This window comes from Mytilus galloprovincialis, chromosome 2 (genome assembly GCF_965363235.1).
Source record: "Mytilus galloprovincialis chromosome 2, xbMytGall1.hap1.1, whole genome shotgun sequence".
NCBI classification, from domain to species: Eukaryota; Metazoa; Mollusca; class Bivalvia; order Mytilida; family Mytilidae; genus Mytilus; species Mytilus galloprovincialis.
Genome location: NC_134839.1, coordinates 74032704 through 74053430, shown reverse-complemented (window position 1 = coordinate 74053430; position 20727 = coordinate 74032704). Strand labels below are relative to the sequence as shown.

Here is a 20727-nt window from a genome sequence, read left to right as displayed (position 1 = left end):
TGCCTATAAAGATGTTTCTTGACATAATACAAATCTGAAAACAAGCTGTTAAAGTGGAAAATTCAGCCTTATAAAATTTCCCTATATCTGTGTTCGCCATATTGGGATCATCGTAACTGCAGTTACGATCATCACGTTGACACTGGTGATTTTTATAAATTTTAGATTTTATGTTTCAGAGTTACAGGGTTTTATTAAAAAAAAAGGGGTGATTTTCCAGTTTTCGAACAATAACTTAAAAATGCTTTTAGCAATTCTCATGAATATTTGGTCAATTCGCCTTTTCAGAATCTAGAGGACTATGGGTAATCTCATTGTTCGTACTTCAAAATCAAAATAACGTTATGTCATTGGTTGAATTATTATAGTTGATCACGTTCTTAACCAATCACAACATTATTGTGTACGCTTTTGGGAATATTACCCAGAATTCATTAGATTCTGAAACGGCACATTGTTTATATCTGTTGATGTAAGCTCCCTTTAAAATTTAAAATTTTATAAATTTTACATTTTACATTTCTTAGATATGGGATTTTATCATTAAAAAAGGGGTGATTTTCCAGTTTTTGTACAATAACTCAAAAAAGCTTTCAGCAGTTCTCATGAAACTTTGGTGAATTATTAATATTTATTGATGTAATCTCCCTATTTATTTTCATAAATTTCAAATATGACATTGAGAAGAAATTGAACTTTATTTGTTTATAGTCTTGACAAAAGATTTACTATCAAATAACCAATTTCAAGTTCTTTGACTACATTTATTCAGAAATCTATAATAGGTCAAATATTTAATTAAAATCCAAATTCAGACCTGTATCAAGCTTGAATAATGTGTCCATTTTTGTCCCAACTGATCAGGGTTGGACCTCTGCAGGGGTATCCAGCTGCACTCAACGAATTTGTTTATTTGTACATAAATTAGGCTGTTAGTTTTCTCGTTTGAATTGTTTTACATTGTCATTTCAGAGCTTTTTATAGCTGACTATAGGGTATGGGCTTTGCTCATTGTTGAAGGCTGTACGGTGATCTATAATTGTTAATCACTGTGTCATTTGGTCTCTTGTGGAGAGCTATCTTATTGGGAATCATACCACATCTTTTTTTTTATATTATATAGTTTTTCAATGCTACCAATCGTATTAATTTTTTTGGTTAAATTTAAAACTGTAAGGTATCCATGGGTGAAATATGCAATCACAATATTTTTTTTTCTCATCTGATTCTCTGAATATTTTTTTTTTTATTGAATTTGGGATCAGAATATTTTTTAGGAAAAAACCATAACAACTTGAACTAAATTTACAGTCCCAAGGTTAACAAAAGCATGCAAAATTCATTATTTATCTCAAACTTATACACATATGCCAAAACATGACCTTGAAGATTGATATGGATCTGACAATACACAGGCTGCAATCTTAGATCACCATAATAAATAATAAGCAATATATTGTTATAGCAGATTTCGTAAAAAATATTTATATTGTTTTATGAACAATTAATAACCTTAATAATATAATAATGAGTTTGGTTGTGCATAAAGTGAGGCTTGAGTGAGCTACTCAATCAGCGTTTTAATTTTTTTGGGTATTTTCTCTTGTACAGGCTGCAGAAAAATATCGAAATAAAAGAAAATTATAAAGAAATTGATATTTTCTTAAATCTTTTGTATACAAGAATGAACAACTTTATCAACCTAAAACCCCAATACGAATTAAGATCGATTGGAAATTTTTCTTAGCTAAAAAAAACTTTTTATAATAATAAATCTATTATTTTTATAATAAAAATAAATCTTTCAGCTAAAAATGAAAAAAATAGTTACTTTCACATTCTAAACTTATGCTCCAGATGGTAACTTTGTGACAAAAGATAACTTTTTAATGTTGTACTTCATCATGATTATTCATATTGTTATTCTGATGTCTGTGCCCTAAGCAGGGAAACATGTTGATTTCATTAAACTACTACAGAAATTCCTAAAGTTTAATATCAGGCTTCACAAACTGAGTTAAAGTTAAAAGATTTTAAAAAGTATATTTTCACTTTGAAACTTGAAATACATCAACTAAAGATAAAAGGCATATGAAAAATCTGTGTTTTCTTGATTTTGACAGGCACTTTAAGAAGTTGTTGCTGAAACTTGATTTCTATGGTTTCTAAGGCTCCATCAGTTTAACAAAAAATCAAAAAAGATCATACCTCCACAAAAACTTAATGTTTTGTGACCCACACAATGATAAACTATAATTAGGTCAAGGTCTTTTTAGCTCACCTTTCTGAAGGATATGTGAGCTTTTGCCATCACTTGACATCCTTTGTTGTCATCCCTCTTCTCCTCTGAAACTATTGAACTAATAGACTATTGTCACATTACCGACTTTTGACTCTGGATTATATAATTTATTGACTGGTTAATTTGGACATCATGGTATCAAGTCAGGTAAGAGCAAGCTAAAGAAGTAAAACCAAGCTTTCAATTGGTACAATTTTAGGTGAAAATTACCTGCTTAACAAATTTTTTTTCACTTCAAAATCATAGGAAAACAGTACACTTTCCCCTCAAATGACACTGATTATATGTTTGATTTTACTTATTCTGGTTGCTCTTACTTGACCGAGTACTATGATGTCCAATGTAAACAGTCGACCAATTATATAATCCGGAATCAAAAGGCAGTAATTATGAAAGTAGTCGGACCAAACTTAAGCTGAATGATCCCTACGATATCTCAAAGTTTGTGTTTTAATTTCTGTTTTGTCAAAAATCATGGCCACCATGGTTAAAACATGTAAAAATAGAACATATGGGTAAAATGCAGTTTTTGGCTTATATCTCAAAAACTAAAGCATTAAGAGCAAATCTGACAGGGTGTAAAAGTATTCAGTAGGTGAAGTTCTATCAGCCTTGAAATTTTCAGATGTATCTAATAACCCATTGTTGGGTTGCTGCCTCTAAATTGGTAATTTTGCAAATTTTGGTAATTATCTTAAATATAATTATAGTTAAAGATAAACTGTGAAAAATGATCAGCAAAGTAAGATCTACAAATAAGATTGCATGACCAAAATTGTCAATTGACCCCTTAAGGGCATACGATACAGTTACAGAGGAGGTAATGACGTTGCTAACGTAAAATGTTATTTTCGCGACGTCAAACTGTGACATATCGGGAAAAGATGTATTTTTCGACTGATTTTTAGCATTCAAACTGATTTAATTTGAAAACGAGTTCATGGACCCCTATTTTTCAAAACAGCAATTTGTTTCATTTTGAAGGGAGATTATGTGATCCAAATTTTATAAAACTGTAAATAGCGCAATTTTTTTAATTTTGATAAACATGCAGCAAAAAATGACGTTTTTTCCTCTATTCATGAACATTTGATAAATATGAGTTGTTTCTGAATAAAAATCGCAAAATTTTTAATGATACTTATAAAATACAGAAATTACCGATTATTTAACAAAAAACAATTTGTGTTTATCTTTTAAAACAAAAAAGTTATGTCTTTCTTTCGAAAAAGAAATTACGGCCACAAATCTGAATTTTGAGCAAATATACAAAATTTCGACCTAATTTTACTCAAAAAGTAGCACATGAAGGTATATTTTTTATTACATATTTGATTTAATCAGGTAAAAAATAGCCTATATGCAAATTTTCATGAACTTGTAAATACAGGATCAAAACTGTATCGTATGCCCTTAAGGAGATATTGCCCTATTAGGACAATTTTACACAATTAGTTTATCATGTTTTCTAATATTTAAAAATATTCTCCTCTGAAACTACTGAACTGATGTAATCCAAACTTCAGCTGAATGATTCTTATGGTATCTAGATTAAAGATTGTGTTTTATATTTATGTTTCCTCAAAACATGGTTGCCATGGCTAAACATAGAACATGGGGTAAAATGCTGTTGATGACTTGTATCCCAAGAACTAAAGCATTTAGATGAAATATAACAAGTTAAAGTATTCATTAGGTGAAGGTCTTCCTGCTTTTGAAATTAGCAGGCAAATTGAGTATCTGATTTTTAGGTTATTGCCCCTGAATTGATGATTTTAAAGAAATTTTGCAGTTTTTCGGTTGTTATCTTGAATATTATTATACATGTTATAGATACAGATAAACTGTAAACAGCAAAATGTTCAGCAAAGTAAGATCTACAAATAAGTTCATGACCAAAATTGTCAATTGAACCCTTAAGGAATAATTGCATATTAAAGACATCTTTTCACAATTTGTGCTTTAAAAGATCTTTTCATTTGAAACTGTAGAATCAATTCCAGGCAAACTTGAGCTGAATTATCAGAGTGTACAGAGTATCTAGTATAGATTTTGTATTTTATTTCCTTGTATATGAAGAAACATAGCCACTATGACTAAAATGGAACATAGGGGTAAAATGCAATTTTTTTGCTTTTAAAGTCAATATGAAGGATATAAAGAACAGTTAAATGCCATTTTTAACCCACTTATTAATATATATTGAAAAGCAAAAATAATAATTGATGAAAGATTTAAGCAAAAAATTAATGGTGAGCGATTCAGGTTCTTGAGAGTCTCTTGTTTTTCTTATTTTCAGATATCTAGAGCCATTGGAAGCTAACAAAGATGAACAGAAGAAAGTTGCCAAGGAACTTGCTGAACTACGGAACAATGTTGCAGCAGGGTTTGCCTTTATTAACCTTATCTGGGTAGCAATCAACTTCATGTTCCAGTTGAGGAAGCCAGCAGTTATAACATTTCCTACTGCTGTATGTATAGTTGTCATTGTTAATCAGACATTTAATCTTTGAAAATACAATGGGTCTGTTAAAGTTTAAAGGTATAAGTTTTCAAAAGTTTGTTTTTACCTTATCCATGCTCTTTAAATTGAAAGACAAACTTCTATTCTAATGCAATTAGTTTGAAACGATTATTTTCATTGGACGTTGACAAATATTTTGAGGGGTTAGATTCCACGTTCTACCAGTCTGTAACTAAGAAAGCCACCATTTTGAATTCTGATTTTTTTGGGGTATGTAATTTCTCAAAAAATAAACAAGATAGTGACATTTTGAGCTTCAAAATGTTCTTTTTGTCATTATTGAAACCATTTTGAACATACGAAAAGTAAAACTACGTTTAGTATTCATGTTTGACATCCAGAGAATACATATCATAGGCGGATCCAGGGGGGGCCTGGGCCCCCTTTTGTGGGAAAAATTTGGTTGATTATATAGGGAATCATTGAAGCATGACTGGAGCGGGCCCCTCCTTAGGTCAGTCAACGGGCTCCCCTAAGAAAAAGTTCTGGATCCGCCACTGCATATATGATGTCACATTGTTTAGATACTAAAGATGATGCAACAGTTTTGCTGACTTTTATGCTATTTTTAAGGCAAAATATTTATCAAATGACATTTATTTTAATATGTGGCATTAGCATGGAGATAACTGTATTGTATTTTTAACTTGGACTTCATAAAACTTGATTTTACTGTTGCCAATATCCGTATACCTATCTCCGCTCCATGTCGCTAGGTAAACTCAATTTGCGACAGTAAAATCTATGTTTTACGAAGGACAAGCTTAAAATACAATACAGTTATCTCTTAAATTTAATTTCAGTATTATTCAATTTATTATAAATTCTAAGAACTGTTGTTTGTCTGGTTTTTTTTTCTTCTTTTGACTTACAGTTTTTCATTACAACCTTAGTATTGATCCCTCTTTTTTGTTACCAAATATCATAATATTGATTAATTGACATATAATATACTATTAAACGAGAAGTCCTCATTTTGGGTGTCGCTTCTCTTACTTCCACGATAAATTAATCATCATGCCTCTGTGTTCTATAGGTAACATGCATAGTCGCATTTGTCATCCATTTTTATGTTTATTCAGATTTAGTTATTTTTGGAAAAAAACAACAAAAAAGGATTCCGGATATTGATTCCGTCATCAGACTGACTTTTAGTCATAGATAAGACTTCCGGTCTGAAACATGCACAAGTACGACCAATCATATGATAGATAACAAAAATGAAAAATAAATAAGCCAATCAGAGCATTCTCCATATCATGTTGTTTAGATCACAAGAACTATTACACCTCCTTAAGGAGGACACTTATTTTTCAGGTTTATCTACATGTAAACCACGATTATACTACTTTAATATATAGAGACTCTCTGTATTCTGTCTAATGTTTTCTTTGAAATTTTTACTATTTAAGGAGTTATACCAGTTGCATACTGTACATTAAAAAAAGTAAAACATGTGGAAACAAGAATGTGTCCATAGTACATGGATGCCACATCGGCACTATATTTACTAAGTTACGAGTTGATTGGACTTCAACTTCATCAAAAACTACCTCGACCTAAAACTTCAACCAGAAGCGGGACAGACAGACGGACGAACTAACGAACAAATGAACGCATAGAAAATATATTGTCCATAAATGGGGCATGAAATTCATTGTTGAAAGTGAAAGTAGTGATTTGGCAAAATTGAAAGTAGGATTATGAGGACCTTTTTTTGAGTTGTCGGGATCAAGTGTTTTTAAGCTCGGGATTAGGGGATTGATCCTTACGGGTTCCGGGAATATATTTTTCGATTTCGGTATATGAATTTCTTTAAATTCTGCGTCTCGGGATTTAAATGTTTTTAAGGTCAAGATTTTGGGATCAGGACACCTCCGACCACCCCTCAAATTAGCCTTAGTTGGTCATGTATACAAGATTCATATCCTACCATTGGCATGTAAATAAGGCTCTCAAAAGAAAAAGCACTGATGAATTGTCCTAGAAGCATATTTTATAAGACTAATAATGGTCTTTATATAAGCAGTTACATTTATTTCATGTTTGAAGTGGTGCAATTTTTTAATTTAATTTGACTTTTACCAAAAGATGCATTGAAGCGAAAGGAGAAGATTAATTGTGGTCTGAGGCCAGAAACACGAAAATAATTGAATTTAACAGAGAGGAAACAAATAACAGAGTTTGGAAAAAGGGAGAGGGCTTTTGATACCTTTTATGAAATTCTCAATACATAATATCTTTTACAAAAAATCATCCTACAACAGTTCACAAGCTGTATATGCCCGCGATTTCGCGGGTGTGTTCTAGTACTAATTTATCTTAACAGACTATTCTATATTACTACAAAAACCCTTTATATCATCTTTGGTTTAGGTACAATCACTACAATGTCCATTTCTGCCATCATGTTTATCGCTCTTCTGCTTGGATGCAAAAAAATAACATTTCTAGTGTGTACCAAATTTATAAGAAAAATGTATAGAATGTAATATTGGTTAGAAAGCAGACACTTAATTTATTAACAATGATTCACTCTTTAAGATATATCTATATTAACGGTAATAAAATCCATTTTTAGACAGCTGAGTACTAATTTAGCCTTCAAAGATGGTTTATAAGAACATCAAGATTATTTTTTACATGTTTTACAGGCTATTTTCTGTTTGACTCTACATATATTCATAGCTAGACTGGCCATTGGTCCAGAAATTAATGTAATGTTTACAAACACTTATTTTCTACACGAAGTTTTTGACACAATTTTATCAAAAAATGAGATGAATGACAAGTAATTTTCATTGTATTTACTAAAAGACATATGCAAATAGTTTTAGAAAAGGTATTACTTCAAGTAATTGAAATAATTCTACTTTAAGCCAAATTTTGGGGAAATATGTGACATCTTTTCTCCCCTTTTTGCAATATTTTATATGGAGCAGGATCTGCTTACCCTTCCAGAGCACCTGAGATCATCCCAAGTTTTTGGTGGGGTCTGTTGTTTAGTCTTTAGTTTTTTATGTTGTGTCTTCTGTACTATAATTTGTCTGTTTGTCTTTTTATTTTTAGCCATGGCGTTGTGGTCAGTTTATTTTCTATCTGCGAGTTTGACTCTCCCTCAGGTATCTTTCATCCGTCTTTTATAGCAAATAGATGCAGATTGTGGCCATGGAATTTACAACCAAAAGGAATTATATTTTACCATTTTATATACTGGATATTAAATCTATGGAAGATTCTGATTACATACATATGCACATGTATGACCCAAAACAGTAGCTAATAATTGCAATGAAGCAATTCAAAGGGGATGGTAAAATTGATGGGGACAAATTTTAGTATTTTTTCCTAACAGGTAGTAATGCCCTTTAATGTCAGGCGTCAAACAGTCATTTTTGTCTACTGTTAGTGTCAAATTGGTTAAAACTTTACTGTGATTCGTCAAAATAGCCTTATCTTGATTCGTCAGAGGTCTCAAATAATTATCAATACCACCAATTTTGGAAAAAAATTACTGTGATTTGTCAAAATCAGTCGATATTTTCATTGTCTAAAAAAAAGTGTACATTTTATCATCATACACCAAAAATTACTGTTAACGTCATTTGGCTAGAATTTTTACCGTTATTCGTTTAAAGGTACCCCCATTACGACCCTCTTTATTGCTACCTTAGCACTGAGAATGGAATCAAGCTGGAATCAAACCATTTTTATATGAACTGTTGAATTATAGACACTTTATGTATACCTGTATATTGTTTTCATTACAGACAGGTGCAGACGATGTTGATGAAGACAACATAAAGATCGATGCTCTTGGATTAATGTTTGTTGTATTCTTTGTTGTAATACTTACGATCCAATTTATTGGAATGATAGTTCATAGATGGGGCACATTCATGCATCTTATTGCCATCACAGAAATTCCAAATCCATGTAAAAAAGATATTGATGAACAGGTTCGTGACAGTAAAGATAAACAAAAAAATGCAAGAGATATGATTCGTCTTTGTGAAGAAATCGTCGGTGAGCCAATGCCTGACTATCCGAGTGATGAGGAAGATGAAAATTCTCGTGAAAGAGAAAGGGAAGAAGTGTTGAGAATGAAAATAGAAAATAATGCAACACAAGGTGTTTCAGAAAATCTTAGAGAAAGTATCAGAAATCCTGGTATTGGAAAGTCTCTGAGAAACACTAGAGTAGGAAATATAGGAAGCACCAGAACACGTCTTGGAGAGACTGTTAGGGAGGGTAACTTCCAAAGAGTGGCTAAGACAATATTAGCTCGCACACAAAGAGAAGTTAATAATAGTGAAGAATCTGGTTTTAAACCAAACAATGTACGCAAAAGAGGCAAAAGTAATCAAGATACCAACCAGAAAAATAATGAGCATGTAAGGAAATTTGGTCACAATACACCAGTGTTTTCAGACTTCATGGAAAAAGTAAACGATCGTAAACTAAACACATTGGTCGATGGGGCTGACAGGAATGGTGGAAATTTAGGTTTAGGTGCCACTTACAATCCAAGAAATGCTAGTATGGATGATGAAGAGTCAATATATGATGAAATTCTAGGAGCTGGTACACTAGGTCGTGCTTTCAACAAGAAAATACAAAAAATGGCAAAAACTGGTGTAAGGCCTTCTGATAGAAATGGTCCTTTGCAGTATTCTAATAACATAGAAATGCATCATAGAGATGTAGAAAGAGGAAATAGGCTTTGATTAGACAACAAACTAATTGAAAAAAGGTTGGTGTTAATTTAGTTTTGATGATTTTAAAGTTTGTATGATTTTTGGCTTAGGTTTACTGGTAGTCACACATCTGTTAGTCAGCATTTGCATGCCCCACCTATATTAGTAGAGGGCATTATGTTTTCTGGTCTGTGTCTCTGTTCATTCATTCGTCTGTTTGTCTGTCTGTCTCGCTTCAGGTTAAAGTTTTGGTCAAGGTAATTGAAGTCCAATCAACTTGAAACTTAGTACACATGTTCCCTATGATATGATCTCTTTAATTTTAATGCCAAACTAGAGTTTATATCCCAATTTCACGGTCCACTGAACATAGAAAATGATAATGCAAGTGGGACATCTGTGTACTTTGGACACATTCTAGTTTATTGTACATTGCACTGCAAGACAAAAGCACGTACAAACTTGGCCTTAATTAAAAATCTAGATATGCAAGGTATTAGCCCTAAAGATTCCATTTTATCCTTGATCCTGTTTATCCTACAATATTCAATGGTTTTCAACTCAGTTATATTGCATGATATATGTTCTTTCACGTTTTTGAGACTGTAGTCTTTTCAGAATTATTTGACTTTAATACTTAAAATTAGAAAACATTTTTTGTTTAGCTCCAGTTTTCCCATAGTATGTTTTTGGAATAGAATGAATGTTTTTAACTGTTATGTGGAGGTATGTTGACTCCTGCTTGATTTAGTCTATCTAATTGTCCTTCCTGCATCAGGTTTAAGTCTTTATTTCAGGTAGTTAAACAATGCCATTATGGTCACATTAACTTGAAACTTAGTAAACATGTTCATTGTGATATGATCTTTTTTTTTAAAATTATATGTCAAATTATGGTTAAATTCCAGGAGAAGAACTAAATGTAATGCATAGATATAACTAGTAATGATACAGTACTCCTCAGAGTCTTTTACTACTGTGGGTTCATTTGTTTTTGTTGGTATCAATTTTCCTGGATTGATGAACAATTGTATTTTTATGCATGTTAAATTTCGTGGTTTTTGCCAAATTATGCATACAAACCTTAAGCAAATTTGTACTCCATTATAAATAAAAAATGAGTGGTTCCCCTTTACCCACGAAAATTGGTATCACACGAATAATGAATCCCTAGTATCACACATCAAACTTATATTTCAGTTTATTGCAATTCCGTTATTGAAATAGATTATAAGATCTTTTCAGACCAAACATTATTTGAAGTAAAATTCTATAAATTGAATATATGTGTTAATTGTTTTATAATTTTCTATTTTAGGTTATAGGAACATTTAAAGACGGCATTCAGGGGAAAAGGACATCAATGTCTGTGATATCTATCTATTTGTATTTATACATATTATATTGCAATTATATATCTATTTGATTTATTACTGGTACAAACTTTTCTTGTGATTGAGAATGTTGATTGACTAGTTTTTTTTCTAGTGTTTGTTTTTTTTATGTAAAATGCATGTGATTTTAAACAATATTTGTTTTTTTTTTTATAGAATAAGTCTTTTTTTTATATATTTAATATAATATTTACTTTACCATAAAAATTGTTTTAGAAAATGTTTCATTTTTAAAACGATTTTTACAACTGCTAATGAAAAAAATAACTGTAAAACTAAAGATTATCTACCTGTAGGCGAAATTCATTTAAATTTGATGTTGAATTTCAACAGCTTAAAGTTTTCCTTAACTACTAATTGATATACTAACATTAATGACAAAATTGACCATTTGCAAAAAAAAAATCATGTTGATTTAAGTAATCTTTGCAGTGATAATTAGATGATGGGCAGAATTTTGCTCTTAAAAAAGTATTATTTCATGTAATATTGTATGATAACTGCATGTACATTAAAGGTTTATTGATTTGTTTTTTAACATTATAATGTCATGAAGCACAAAAATCATTGGTTATATCTCAGAAAACTAATTATTCATATTCATTATAGATTACTAACAAATAAAACATAAATTTTGTAAATATTTAGAGTTGAATAGAAGAAAACTATATATCTTGAAATTTATTCAAAGTCAAATCAAGTAATGTGTGTTTGTTTTCAGCTGTCTGTGTCAGATTGAATAAAGTAAAAGATTTTTTTTTTTGTCATTCCTTCTTTTTTCTTGAATTAAAAGACATTTTTAATATTGTAGACATTTGACCCCAGATAATATAACTTTTTGACAGATTACCAAGTCTGTGGTAGGACATCCTGGTACTTAGTAAATTAAATATGGAGGAAAAGTTTACGGTATTCAGAAGATTTTTTCATGTATGAGGGGGGATAGGACTTTATGGGGACCCGGGGATCAGGTGCATTTAAGATGGGATTGACCCTTTCTGGATCTGGAAATTTTTGAATTTCGGGATATCAAGATTTAAATCTATTTAATCTGGACCTCGGGATTTCGTGTTTTTAAGCCCGGGATTTTGGGATCAGAACCCCCCCATGTATAGAAAACATAAAACAGTTAATCCCTCCCCCAAAAATTGTACCTATAATGAACTTGATTTTACTGTTTATGTTGCTGTTTCTTGACAAAGTACATGAATGTCCTACTTCAGAGTAGGAAACCTACTTAGATCTGCTAGTTTGTAAAGACACATTTAATAACTTTTACACTATTTAGAAGCATAGGTAACGTGTAAATGCTTATATAAAGCTATAGCTGTACACTTAGTTATTTGGGAAAGGTTGAATACAACATTATATTGTAAAATATGTTGGTATTTTGATATATAATCAATTTAACATATCTTTTATACTCGCGCAAGGAAATGGTTTGGTTTATGTTTGTCTTCAATAAAATATGTTCAGTTTTCATATCTTATATCTTTTTTTCTTTGAAAATCCTTTTCATGATGATAGACAGCCATGCATTAAAGATGTCCCTTTTGACTAAAAGATTTGTTCTAACTTTTCAGTAAAAAAATATTATATTCTTTATATGTATATATATTATCATGGAAAGTTTTTGTGTTGCCAATATTTTAGTGTATTTTACTTTACATACATTTAACATAGTCTTGTGTAAAGAAAATATCATGCACAAACCTGTAAACAAAATGTCATGCACAAACAATTAAACTTACAGGACATTGCAATTGTCCATGCGAGTGGACTTTTAAAAGAGGTATAGAAGAGGGTTGTGATCTCACAAAACATGTTTAACACTGCTTGTCTGAAGTCAGGAGTCTCTGACCTTTGTTCGTCTTGTATAATTTTTAATGTTAGTTCATTTATATGTTTTGGAGTTTTGTTTGACATCTATTTTTATTAAACTAGTACACATTTTTGTTTAGGGGCTAGCTGAAGTCCACCTCTTGGTGCTTGATTTTCTCGTATTGTTAAAGACTCATTTGTGCTTGTGTTATAGTTTTATTGTATTTTCATCATTGATGACCAACTCATGGCCTAGACTGATAACTTATGTTGTAATGGTTGTTGTGTCAATGATGACCAAATATTGACCTCTAATCTGATCACTTGAGTTGGTAGTAGTTGATGTGATTGATGTGTCATTGGTGGTCAAATATAAAATTCTAGAATGACCTCTAGTTTTGTTATGGATGTGTTGTTGATGGCCAAATATTGACCTCTAGACTGATACCTTGTATTGTTATGGGAGTTGTGTCTTTGGTGGCCAAATGTTGACCTCTAGACTGATCACTAGTTCTGTGTCATTGTTGGCCTAAACTCCACATCTAGACTGATCACTAGTGCTGTTTCATTGTTGGCCTAAACTCCACATCTAGACTGATCACTAGTACTGTTTCATTGACAGCCTACACTCCTACTCTAGACTGATCACTAGTGCTGTGTCATTGATGGCCTAAACTCCACCTCTAAACTGATCACTAATGCTGTGTCATTGATGACCTAAACTCCACTTCTAGACTGATCACTAGTGCTGTGTCATTGATGGCCTAAACTCCACCTCTAGACTGATCACTAGTACTGTTTCATTGACAGCCTACACTCCAACTCTAGACTGATCACTAGTGCTGTGTCATTGATGGCCTAAACTCCACCTCTAAACTGATCACTAATGCTGTGTCATTGATGACCTAAACTCCACTTCTAGACTGATCACTAGTGCTGTGTCATTGATGGCCTAAACTCCACCTCTAGACTGATCGCTAGTGCTGTGTCATTGATGACCTAAACTCCACCTTGTTTTGTTATGGTTGATGTGCCATTGATGGCATATGCTGTCCTCTTGTTTTGTTATGGTTGATGTGTCATTAATGGCATATGCTGTCCTCTTGTTTTGTTATGGTTGATGTGTCATTAATGGCATATGCTGTCCTCTTGTTTTGTTATGGTTGATGTGTCATTAATGGCATATGCTGTCCTCTTGTTTTGTTATGGTTGATGTGTCATTAATGGCATATGCTGTCCTCTTGTTTTGTTATGGTTGATGTGTCATTAATGGCATATGCTGTCCTCTTGTTTTGTTATGGTTGATGTGCCATTAATGGCATATGCTGTCCTCTTGTTTTGTTATGGTTGATGTGTCAGTGATGGCATATGCTGTCCTCTTGTTTTGTTATGGTTGATGTGTCGTTGATGGCATATGCTGTCCTCTTGTTTTGTTATGGTTGATGTGTCATTAATGGCATATGCTGTCCTCTTTGTTTTGTTATGGTTGATGTGTCGTTGATGGCATATGCTGTCCTCTTGTTTTGTTATGGTTGATGTGTCATTAATGGCATATTCTGTCCTCTGATTTTGTTATGGTTGATGTGTCGTTGATGGCATATGATGTCCTCTTGTTTTGTTATGGTTGATGTGTCATTAATGGCATATGCTGTCGTCTTGTTTTGTTATGGTTGATGTGTCATTAATGGCATATGCTGTCCTCTTTGTTTTGTTATGGTTGATGTGTCGTTGATGGCATATGCTGTCCTCTTGTTTTGTTATGGTTGATGTGTCATTAATGGCATATTCTGTCCTCTGATTTTGTTATGGTTGATGTGTCGTTGATGGCATATGATGTCCTCTTGTTTTGTTATGGTTGATGTGTCATTGATGACATATGCTGTCCTCTTGTTTTGTTATGGTTGATGTGTCATTAATGACATATGCTGTCCTCTTGTTTTGTTATGGTTGATGTGTCATTGATGGCATATGCTGTCCTCTTGTTTTGTTATGGTTGATGTGTCGTTGATGGCATATGCTGTCCTCTTGTTTTGTTATGTTTTATGTGTTATTGCTAGTCATATATTGACCTCTTGTTTTGATTGTCAAATGTTTGTATTGGTGGATTGCTAGACTGATCAGTTGTGTTATGTTTGTAGACTGATCACTTATTCACTAATATTCTTAAAAACTCATTGTAACAGATGTTGCCTTGATATAACAATAACTGTTATATAACCAGTACACTCTCAATAATAAACTTGTCCTAAAGTGATCATTTCATGTGTCACATTTGTACCATTTGTAGCAGTTATTTCTCTATGTGGTTTACTTTTTAAAAATTATTTTGACTCTCAGATTTGACTACTGTGCAATATAACCGGTATCTCATACAAAACAGGAAATGCTTATCCTTCCAGAGTACATGATATCACTTACCACATTCATGTTATGTGTTTTGCTAAAAGCTTTCAGTATTTTAATTGATTGTTTGACAACCATGTACATCTGTACCTTATTTGCCTTATGACATCTTATTACCCATTCTGTCACTTCAATATTTATGTGATTTAATCATAAAGACAAATTTCTTGTTTTGTATCAAACTTTAATATCCATGTATAATAACCTATTTAAAAAGCATTCCATATATCACAACAACAAATGATATAACAAGCACTTTATACATAACATTACTATGTCCTTAATTAAAGAAAAGACCATCAGCTCACAAATATCTCCTAATTTACTTAACAAAGTCACAAGTTCCTAAAAGAATTATTGCAGTTTTAAGTACAATTTCATATGTAATTTTATCGCCAAATTAAAACTTTAATTCATAGTTCAGTACTTGAAAATTCCAAATGAAAACATGTATACTTTTTAACAAACAAAAACTTGTGTTATAGAGTTTTAATATGTAAAAACTAAATGTGTTAAGTTGCATTTTAAATTAAACAGACGTCCCCTTTTGTAAAATGGTAATGTAATTGATAATGATACACAAAGCTACAATGGTCCCAACTAAAACTAAGGTTTGATAATGTTAACAGATTCAGATCGAGACAAAGTTCATTAAATAATAATTATATATAAACAATTAGACAAGAGCATATATCTGTTATCATTTAAAATAATTATATATAAACAATTAGACGAGAGAATATATCTGTTATCATTTAAGTAAGGCAAAAACAACCTGTAGATGAAAAATTGTGCTGTCATTCAAGACTAAGTAAATAATGTAACTTATAATAAGTATTGTTTTTGTCATCACAGATTGTCCAATTCATAGAAAGTACAATTTGTATCGAGAACAGAAATATTTAAAAAAAAATATATGAGCATCCTGATTGAAGTTTAACTTTGATTGCAATAACATAAAGGTTTCTGGAACTGTATTTTTGGAAGTATAACAATCTTATATTACAAAATTCTTATAACAACAACAACAACAACATGTTATAGATAGATAACAACATTTAAAAGCTATTTAAAGAAATATACAACAACCTATAAATACTAATATGGTTAATTATAGCCAGATGCACAACATTGTAAATAAAGCAAAAGCTTGGTTCAGTATGGTTACAACAGTTACATTTGGCTTATGTGATACAAAACAAATGCGTCAAAGAGCTTATCTGGCAAAATGTTTTTATCAAGAAAAAAAATATTTACAATTTCTCTCTTTTCATTCTTCCTTTCAATATAATATCCAAAAACTTCAAAGGTTTATAAAAAATGATTATTAAAGGGCAATAACTCTTCTATGGAGTTAATTGATGGTTTAAGGCATATTGACATTTAGGTTCGATTTTATCTACAATGTATCTGTAAGTTATTACTAGACATACCTGCAATTGCTTAATTTTAGAGGTTAACGTCACATACATGTAGTTCTTAAATGACAAATTTGATGTCTTTATTGATAAATTTTTGTTAGAAAATTTTTGCTTAATTTAATTTATTGGAAATCAGTACATGCATATTATAAAACATCTAACTTCAAAGGCCATAGATGAAATATATACCTTAAAATAAGAATATTGATTTCAGCATTCTCTACCTCAATGTTGCAGCCAGTTTTTATTTGTGGAGGAAGCCAGAGGAAAAATAAAGCAGTCATTTTATAAGGTCAAAGTTTACTGCAAGTTTTTGTGATTGATTTATGATTTCTTTCAAAGAAACAGAGTGTCAACAGTCTATTTCAGAAATAATATGCTTTTGTAAATACACAAGTGTCTTATTTATAAATATTGTGTCATAAGAGTAAATTATATAAAAAAAAACCAAAAAAACAAATAAAAATATAAATGGATTTCTAAAAAGTTAAAATTGTTTTTGTAAGTTTCGAACCTCTGTACTGATTGGGCCTAAAGTAAAGTCCACCCTTCCAAAACTATAATTTGAAGCCTTAGAGGTTGTAACATTAAGGCTCCTACATGGTTAGAGTTATTATAATATCTAACAAACAAAGAAGCCCCATTCTGATTATCACATTAAAGTTGTTTAATGTACAAAAGTATACTTTGTATTGAGAAACTCAAGATACAAAATTGTGTAAAAAAATGAAAATAAGATTATTTTTGATTTGAAATTGCCTGAATTGTCTTGTAAAAGCATGTTAGCCTCCAGCTAGGAGTTTGAAAGTTCAATCCATAACTCAATGACTAAAAACAAGTTGTTAACTGCTTTTTAAGTATATGAAAATTAAGAGATAGTGCATATATTTATCACATCGTTATTTCATTCAAATATAATCATTCTTAACTTCCAGTGATTTCTTTATGCTCACTTTTATTTTCATCTAAATTCTCTAAAAAGTCAGTAAAGAAGATCTCACACAGTTATTACTATGTGAGGATGACAAAGTTAATAAAAGTATGAGAATTATTTTCTGATTATGGAATATTAAGGCACTCAAATCAGCTAGATCATACTTATACATGTACTATGTAAAATATGTCTATAACTCAATCTAGTAAATATTTATCCTAAAAAAAATAGGTTTAAAGTTCCTATTATATACAAGGGTATCTTTTGTACATCAAACATTCTGATTAAGAGTACATGACTAGCTTAAGACTAGAGACAAAAACTAACTACACTACATTCTAAATTTCAAGTCGGACATAATTTTCACACAACTGTCTACATTAAAACTGTACTTTTAAAAATAAATTTGTTTTATTGAATAAAAACACGAAGACAGAAAAATAAACAAATTTTCTTCCTGTTACCATTTAAACACAAGTATATAAAATGGTCATTAATCTAAGAATAAAATAGGTCAAACTAAGTAATTAGTCATGAATGAACAAGATCACCAATTTTGATTAAAATAATATCATGAAGCATACACAAAATGCTTCCATATATAAAAATATAAATATACAAATAATTATGGAAACTTCTGATTTGATGTGATTTGTCTGTCAATAACCAAGAGGCTTAAAACACAGGTATAATGTCTCAACTTAATTCATAGTTCACAATACAAAAATTAGTTATTAATCAAATATCTATTTTCTACATGTTGTATGATGGATAAGTAATAATATGATCAGATTTAGTTTTTGACGTGCAAGTGTTTCATCAAATAAAAACAATGCCATAAAATTATTGACATTAATTAATTTTTAAGTGACACCAGTTCCCATACTCATTGCAAGATAGTTTTTAAAAAAAATCACTGTATATATGAAAGACAAGATAAATTCTAAACACATACAATATAACATTTAACACAACAGCAACAGCTATAACATACATGTATATGATTTTAAAGCAAAATATAAAATATTAAAAAACTACATTGATAACATGAGGATATAAAATCTTTGGTGAACACTTGATCTCAACAACATATAATAAAACACATATAAATATCTTTAATAGAAGAAGGTTGTCAGGAATTGTTAATCATATAAAAAAAAATATTAATACAAAATACAGAACATTTCATATCTCAGAAATTTTTGATACTCATTTCATTTTGAGTAAAAAAGTCTATTTTTCAATTACAGACTGGATGACCATGTTGTCTATTTTTCAATTACAGACTGGATGACCATGTTATAATGAAAAAACATCACATTTTGATAAAGTTCAAAGATGAAAATTTGTTTGATGCAAAAATTCCATGAAATTTCGTTTTAACAATAACAAACACTAGATGCAACAAATGTAGTACATGACATTGAGATGGTTCCTTTCTTAAAAATGGTATCACTATATAACCAGCTTATGATTTAATTTTTGAAATCTGCGGAAAAAAAAACAATAAGAAAAAGAAAATGCATAAAACATTTTTCCAAACTGTGTACAGATAGTTTGCTTGTATAACTGCATTATTTGTGGTTACTTATATCTAAAATAGTAAAACTTACAAAGTGCTCAAGCACTTTTCTGTGCAATGTTTGCATAATAAATAACCCTGAAAAATATAAGGCAACTATGCAAAAAGAAAGACAACAATTTGTTTCAAAATTTCCCAAGAAGAAGTAATGTATATAAAGGGGAGATAATTCAATACTCAATTGATCTTGAAACTAAAAGAAAGTGTTAAAATATTAGGTGAACAACCTTTATCACACAGATTTAACATAAATAATATTAAATTTGAAATCTCTCTAGAGTAAAATATATATAATAAGTACATAAATATGGAGATGTGTTATGATTGCCAATGAAACGACTATATACCAGAGAACAAAGGACAGCAATTCTAGAAACTAAAGGATACCATATGGCCTTTAACATTGAGCAAAACGCAAGAGTTATGACTTTTTTCAGTACACTAAAAATAAAAATAATCTAGGTATGAGTTATTTCCCTGAAAGGCTTTTTTCCTATGCTGCCCAATAAAAAGATTGTCTATTAATATAAAACAAGATTAGGGATAACATGTGTATCTAACTATAAGGTGTAAGTCTTAATATATACTGGACTGATTGAGGGAACTCTCTTCAAAGGATCTCTTTGGGACTGACTGTTAGTCATTAAGAATGTATATTAACAAATATAAGAGAGGAAATTCTTATTTCAGTTAATTATTTACTGTAATTAAGTAAAAATTAATGAAAAATAAATAAACTTTGGAAATTGAAAAGTACAAAAATAAAACATTTGAAAAAATAGCTGTTGAATGAGAATGAAAAAAGTGAGCAATTTTTATAATATTATTTTTCAAACAATATTATATAATGAAAAAAGTTAGTATAAATATTAAACAATATTGCCTTGCACAGTATGTCTGTTCTCTCCTTTTTAATTTCTGCTGTACTTTCCATTGAAATATTTTGCAGCTGTCTATAAATTATACCTCGTCTTACTGATAGCGTATGATAAGATGTGTGGGTTAGTGTACTTCAATGAAGACTGCACACTTAGGTTTCGATGACAATGATTTGTCCCATGAGTACCTATTTGTTATAACATGCTAATGATTCGTTCCATGTGTAGCTATAACTATTTGTTATAACTAGGTATAACCATGATCACTGCACCATTATAGTAAGATTATGTTTTTTCCTGGCTGCTTTGACTGTCCCTGATGGTAGATCTTTCATTCCTTCTGTAAATGTGATCTCTACTTCAGATCCACCAAACAATGCAGGGATTCTGTAAGTAAAAAACATTTTACACCTGCTATTACTTTTACAAATTTAAAAGAAAATAGCAGAATCTTAAGCAGAAGTTTGTCTTTTTCCAGCTCTCACTTAACCTGTTTAAAATCAAGATTTTTGGATAAGGAAGGAGATTCATATTGCTACCACTTCAATGGTTGTGTGTCTACTCACAGTATGGAAATGTTCATATCCTTTCTTGTCATATATTCACCTATAACAGATAGTCTTTATATTCATATCTTTGGTTGTTTCTGCTGTTTTACAACTGATCCCACTACCTTTCAGATATTATTCCATGATATATAATATGCCAACTTATTAGTTTATAAAAAGCTGGTCACACCTCCAGATGATTATGTTTTGGATACTTTTATTG

General features: G+C 30.7%; 2 protein-coding genes across 8 annotated transcripts in view; one reads left to right on the top strand and one right to left on the bottom strand.

The window, feature by feature from the left end:
• Positions 1-12399, top strand: part of LOC143064363 (chitin synthase chs-2-like) — an 82007-nt gene extending 69608 nt beyond the window's left edge. The window contains exons 33-35 of the mRNA XM_076237137.1: positions 4602-4773; positions 8597-9579; positions 10842-12399. Of these exons, the coding sequence (XP_076093252.1) occupies positions 4602-4773; positions 8597-9553 (1129 nt within the window). The 3' untranslated portion in view covers positions 9554-9579; positions 10842-12399. The remainder of the gene's footprint in view (positions 1-4601; positions 4774-8596; positions 9580-10841) is intronic.
• A 2905-nt stretch (positions 12400-15304) lies between these two features.
• Positions 15305-20727, bottom strand: part of LOC143064361 (unconventional myosin-Ia-like) — a 67392-nt gene continuing 61969 nt past the window's right edge. For all 7 annotated transcript variants that reach the window (XM_076237129.1, XM_076237136.1, XM_076237132.1 and 4 more), the window contains one exon: positions 15305-20343. In XM_076237129.1, the coding sequence (XP_076093244.1) occupies positions 20220-20343 (124 nt within the window). In that variant the 3' untranslated portion in view covers positions 15305-20219. The remainder of the gene's footprint in view (positions 20344-20727) is intronic.